Here is a 5,950-nt window from a genome sequence, read left to right as displayed (position 1 = left end):
TTCCATTGTTTAAGTAGCCGTCAGAATAATCTCCTATTCTATCCCGGTGTCACTTGTCTTCCTGCCAACAATTGTAAAGTTTACATTCATAATGGAGCAAACACTAGTTGTGATATAAAGCTGGCAGTAAATTTTAAAGATATATAGAGAATAATTGTTTTTATCTTCACATGTTGCTCTTCTGAACTTAGTGAAAACTAAAAGAATAAATCTTGAAAAAGGAATAAATCTTGAAAAACAAACAAATCTCAAAGAATAACAATATCAGCAACTAGAATGAAAAGAAAAAAGAAATTGAAATAAACCAAATTTATATACACACAAAACAACAAATAAATCTTGGAGTGAAGCACACATTAGCACAAACAAATCATCAATATCCTTGAACTTGAACAATAAATAAATCTCAAAGAACAACAATATCAACAACTAGAATGAAAAGAAAAAAAAATTGAAACGAACCAAATTTATATGCTCATAGAACAACAAATTAATAAATCTTAAAGTGAACCATAATTCAACAACAACAATCTCAAAGAATAACAATATTAGCACTAGAGTGAAAAGGAAAAAAAAAAAAGTCTTAATGAACTATATCTATATACACATAGAACAAAAAAAGGCATCCTGCACTCTGTGTGTGTGTGTGTGTGAGGGCGCGCGCGTGTGTATGTGTGCGCGTGCGTGCGTGTGCGTGTGTGTGTATGTGTGTGTGGAGAGGAAAACAATACCTTGCCAAATGGTTCTTCTTAGGGGACTTGGGCCAACTAGAATGGAGACAGAGCGGAGATCTTGGGTGGAATGGGAAAGATATGGTTTGGGTGTTGCGGGCGAAATGGGGAAATGATTTTGTATGGGGTGTCCAGGGTGACAAGGGGATATGATTTGATTTGGGAAGGTCAAGGCGACATATTTGGCCTCGACAGAAAGTGGAGCTCGAGTTATTTTACTTTGCTACTTTGGTGTGTCTCCGGCAGGAATAAGGACATTTTGTTATTCATTTTAAAAAAAGGTGGACTCATAGTAGAATAACTCTTTACAAAAGGAGAAAAGTAGATTTTTTAGCTATAATTTAGGCTACTCTGGTATATCCAAGCCACTTGCTCCATGGATCTAGGCTCTCCATTATGCTAGTTATCTTCATATAGACAATGATAGTTATCTTCCTTCAGTTCCTTATCGAAGGGTATATACAAGATGAAGTGGGATTTGAATCTTGATGAACAAAATAAGTTGTATTCCACATCTGCCAGTCAAGACAATCTTAGATGAAATAACTATCAATTTTTGTATTATCAAATTATGATCAATAGATTTTATATTCAAAGTTCTAGTGAAAATTTGTTGAAAGACCAAGTTAATTTGAACAGGTATTTTAATTAATTTAGCCATATCTATTAATGTGACATTCTTTATGACAATAAAAGGAACATACTAAATGGAGGATGATGTCGTCAATTCTAATTTTTATGTGCCAATTATAGCTCTTTAAGATAGCAAAATGAGGGAGGGATGGTCATTATGGTTGTTGGATATATATTTATCATGTTATGGTATTAAGAACATAATAATGATTTGTAAAAGCCTTGAATATTCAAATCTTGAGGAGAAGTTTTGTAAAATATAGGGCCCTTCATGAAAATTTAAAATAAAAAAGTTACTTTTTCTAGTGAATCTCAGTTTTTTACAAAAGGCCAACGGGAGGCTTGCACACTTAAGATTTAGACCTAACATTACTTGAATAGAGTAAGACAAGCGGCACTTCCATACAATATATAAAGCATCAATACCTACAAAACGTAGCTTAATCCTTGGTATCTCATGTGTGTTTCACAATGGCAAGAAATGACTCCAAAAGTGAATGGAATCGGGGATCTCAATGGCGATTAATTTATTTTTCCAACAATAGAAGTCTATCGTAGGCATTTAGAGAGAGGAAAAAACAATAAAACCTGAGCATGGAACATCATTATTTTGAGTAATAAACTCTAACAAAAAATATCAATCTTTTTTCTAGGTCTAATTTTCTGTTTCTTTTGTTCTAGGTAGTGGGTAACACAAAATCAATCAAGTCTTTATTCATGTGTATGACATGCTTGCCATCACTGGTGAATTTAGGAGTGGCAATTCGTATTTGCAGGTCATATTCATATTATGTCAAATCATAAACATTCGACTAAATGGGTCAACCTGAGCATGACCCACTAAGATAAATGAGTCAGATTTTCAAAAACTAATAGTTCCTATTTAAATAATTAGTCATATCCTATCACCCGTTTTGATCTGTTTAATAATTCATTATAAATGAGTCAAGCTCAATATGTCGTGACTCATTTCAATCCGTTTCATGTAAATAGGTTGAACTAACTTATATAAATAAAAGTTAAAACTTATATTTATTAGTAGTTACAATATCTCAAAAATACAATAATACTACCTACTAACAAAAAGGATCAATATTTTTCATATTTTAATTAATAGTAAAACCACTTTTGCATATTAACAATAACAAATATGAGCATAGGTCCAACATAAGAACATAAGCATATTAACGAATACCTATATTACAATCCAACAATAACCAAATTGTAATTTTGAAATAAAATTTAAACTGATTATTGCAGGTTGGTTTGAGGTTAAACGGATTAAACTGACTTATTTATTAATCATGTCTTAATGGCTCAACCCGTTTTGACCTGAACCGGTTTATATCAAATTTAAACTCACTAATTCTGTGCCTTGTTTGTATTGAGTTCACGAGTCATGTCACATATTGCCATTCTAATGGTCATTTTCTTGGGCCAAAAGCATCCCAACAACTTCTCTCATGTTGGGTCTTGCATCTTTTTCTTCCTCTACACATTGCAGAGCAACCCCAATAAGAAATTCCATCTTTCGTACGTCATATTCGCCTTTCAACCTTGGGTCTATGATCTCTTCAAGCCAAGACTCAGTTAAAGCCGCCCTATTCTTCTTTTCCCTCACCCATGAAACAAGCCTTTTGTGCTGTGATTGCTCTCCACCCTCTATGTCATGGACACCCTTTGTTGCATCTTTTCCAGTCACCATCTCCAACACAACAATCCCGTAGCTATAAACATCTACTTTGGAGGTTATGGGTAGATTAAATACCCACTCTGGAGCCATGTATCCGCGGGTTCCTCTCATCCTCGAGAAACTCGAATTGTTGGGTTCTCCCCTGCTTTGTAGTTTGGACAGGCCAAAATCTGCAACCTTTGGTTGATAATTAGAGTCTAGGAATATGTTTTCAGGTTTTACATCGCAGTGTAAAACCCACTCCAAGCACTCTTCATGCAAATAAGACAGGCCTTTTGCAGTGCCCAAAGCAATTTCAAACCTTTTCTTCCAGTCAAGTGAATTGGAAGAGAAGTTGTCTGCCAATGAACCATGCTCCATGTACTCAGATACCAAAAGTCGCTGCTTTCCCTCGGCACAGTAACCCCACATTTCTATCAAGTTCATGTGGTTAAGTCTTCCAATGATGTTCACTTCTGCTAGAAATACTTCTTCCCCTTGGTTGGCTTTGTAGAGTTGCTTGATTGCTGCAACTCGATTGTCTGCCAACACCCCTTTGTACACAATCCCTCCTGCACCTCTTCCAATCTCCTTAGTAAAACCCTTTGTGGCCTTCTTGAGTTCCGAATATGTAAATTTTCTGAATCCAGTGATAGCAAGTTGCTTGTCTGGACTTGAACTTTGGGGGGTTCTAATGAAAAGACACCATACCAAAAGGATACCCACAATTTCTAGTCCTCCTAGTCCAAATACAAACCAAAGCATGAATTTCACGGTCCCGTTTATCGGGCTTTTTGAGTATACTCTTTCAAGTAGCAATGGACCTTCACTTGAACAATTTAAACTGAATTCTTCTGCAAGATTGGAGTTTGAGAGAAGATTTGAGAGATCTTTTTTCAGCACTCTCAGATAGAAGCTTCCATCAAAAGAAGGCAAACGATGTCCATTCATCAATAGAGTCTTGGGGAAACAATCTGAATGTGTATCTTCCCGGTAAAAGTTGTATTGGAATGCTTTGCACTCGGGCAATTCTAAGCATAACGTCTTGCATTGAGCAAGTGTATAATTGTGGTAGCTACCATAATCAAAACCATAAAAATCAAGATGAGATAGCTGCCAAAAATCAAACTTGTTTTTCTCAAAAGAGAGATCAAATTCCGGTTCACATCCTTGAGACCAATCGGTATGACTTATCATCTTATATCCTCGAAGGCACGAGCACTTTCTGCCAATACCAGGAACATAGCTGCATATACTGTTAGCCCCACAAACACCATGAATAATACAAGGAAACTGCCAGGCCTGCCATGAAACAACCCACTTCTCGCCCTCCTCGTCCCAACTGTACAATCGAAGATTACCATCGTGATCAAGGGTCAATCTTCTATGGAACAATTGCCCATAGTCAGTTGACGAAAAGGTAAATCTATCGGAAGAACTAAAGTTCCCGAAGGAATCAAGCACTGCGATTCTGCTACTATTGTACACGAACCTTTTGGCATTCTCGCGCCTAAGCCACGGTGCAGGCCAGTAAGGACTGGAAATGTTAGCCCGATCATAAAGAAGGCAGAGGACGTTATCATTATCGAAAAGAAGCTTGTAGAAGCCTGAGGAATAGTTGGTCTGGCTTCTCGAGGAGACAAGCTTTGTATTTCTAGTTAGTAATTGCTGGGGAAGCAAGGTATCTGTGGGAAAGTCGAAACTTTCCCACAAACTTTTACCACCCAAAGTTTGTAGAACAAGATTACCAGTATCGTGAAGATGTAATTCTAAAGACGAGATAGGAGCAGTGTTTGTCTCCCAGACGGTGAACTTACCGGCGTCGGTTAAGATAAGATTACCAGTTCTGAGCAGGGAGAGCTTCGATTTCCTTCCGTTAACCGGTTGGTCTCGGTTGGCCATCCAGACAACGGTGCGGTCCTGACTCCTTGAGGTTAGAGAGGTGAACCATATGGCAAAGCAATAAGCATTGTCACCGACGGGGTAAAAGCCCGCGGAGAACACTCCATCCGGCGAAGTCAAAACATCTTCCGGGTTCTCGCTGGAGAGAGACGATCCTTCACTCAAACTGCGATTTGTGGATGTCGCCGGAGCAAACAATGCGGAAAAGGGGATAAACAAGATCAGAGTGCCCATGAACTTGATGGAATGAAAGCTCAAAAGGAGAGGGGGCGTGGGAAAGGTACGCAGAGAGGCATGCAGAAGCAAGAATGGCCTTAACCCTTTAATTCTTGCTCCTTTTGTGTTCTAAGTTCTTTTAATTCATATTTGGGTAAAAACGAATTTTTATGACCAAAATCGGAAATAGTCATTTTGGTTGCAAAATTTTGATTACAAAAATCTATTTTTTTTTTTTAATTTTTTATAATGTTGTAAGTGAATGCCTTGCACAAGTCGGTGAAGCAATGAAAGGGACACAAATCCACGCATTACCAATGTAATTGGTTCGATTGAATTCGATCGGGTTTTATACATGTTCTAGAATGAATCAACTCAAGTAAATTTTAAAAATTTAAGAAATGATATGGATTGACTGATTGATCATAATTATAACTTTTAATTTTTTCCATTTTGATCTAGTTTGATTCAGTTTAACAGGTTTATGGTTTTTTTCACCCCTTACTAATATCTAATTTATTTATATACTAGAGTTATATTATAATATATAATATTTAATTATATGTTATGATACTAGTATCTAATTTATTTCTTACTTGATTATGTATGGTAATAATACTATGATGTTTTAATATATTAAATTATTAGAGCATTAGTAGTGACATAGCCAAAACCAAATTTTGACCAAACTAAAGCTAAGTTACTTAAAAATCTCATACACCAGACTCAATAATTCTTTTTTAATTTTAGTCTTCCTTTTTCACTGGCCAAATATAGTCAGCCCAAATTGCTGTTC

The 5,950-nt window shown here is 36.4% G+C and overlaps 1 protein-coding gene across 1 annotated transcript; it reads right to left on the bottom strand.

Moving 5' to 3' along the window:
* Positions 1-2,493: 2,493 nt before the first annotated feature.
* Positions 2,494-5,279, bottom strand: LOC122299555 (putative receptor protein kinase ZmPK1). Its single transcript, XM_043109927.1, has one exon. It carries the CDS (start codon positions 5,170-5,172, stop codon positions 2,782-2,784), a length of 2,391 nt encoding a protein of 796 aa, XP_042965861.1. The 5' UTR covers positions 5,173-5,279; the 3' UTR covers positions 2,494-2,781.
* Between the last annotated feature and the right edge of the window lie 671 nt (positions 5,280-5,950).

This window comes from Carya illinoinensis, chromosome 16 (assembly GCF_018687715.1).
Source record: "Carya illinoinensis cultivar Pawnee chromosome 16, C.illinoinensisPawnee_v1, whole genome shotgun sequence".
In the NCBI taxonomy this organism is placed as follows: Eukaryota; Viridiplantae; Streptophyta; class Magnoliopsida; order Fagales; family Juglandaceae; genus Carya; species Carya illinoinensis.
The sequence above is the reverse complement of the archived record's forward strand: the minus strand, read 5'-3'. Positions and strand labels throughout refer to the sequence as shown.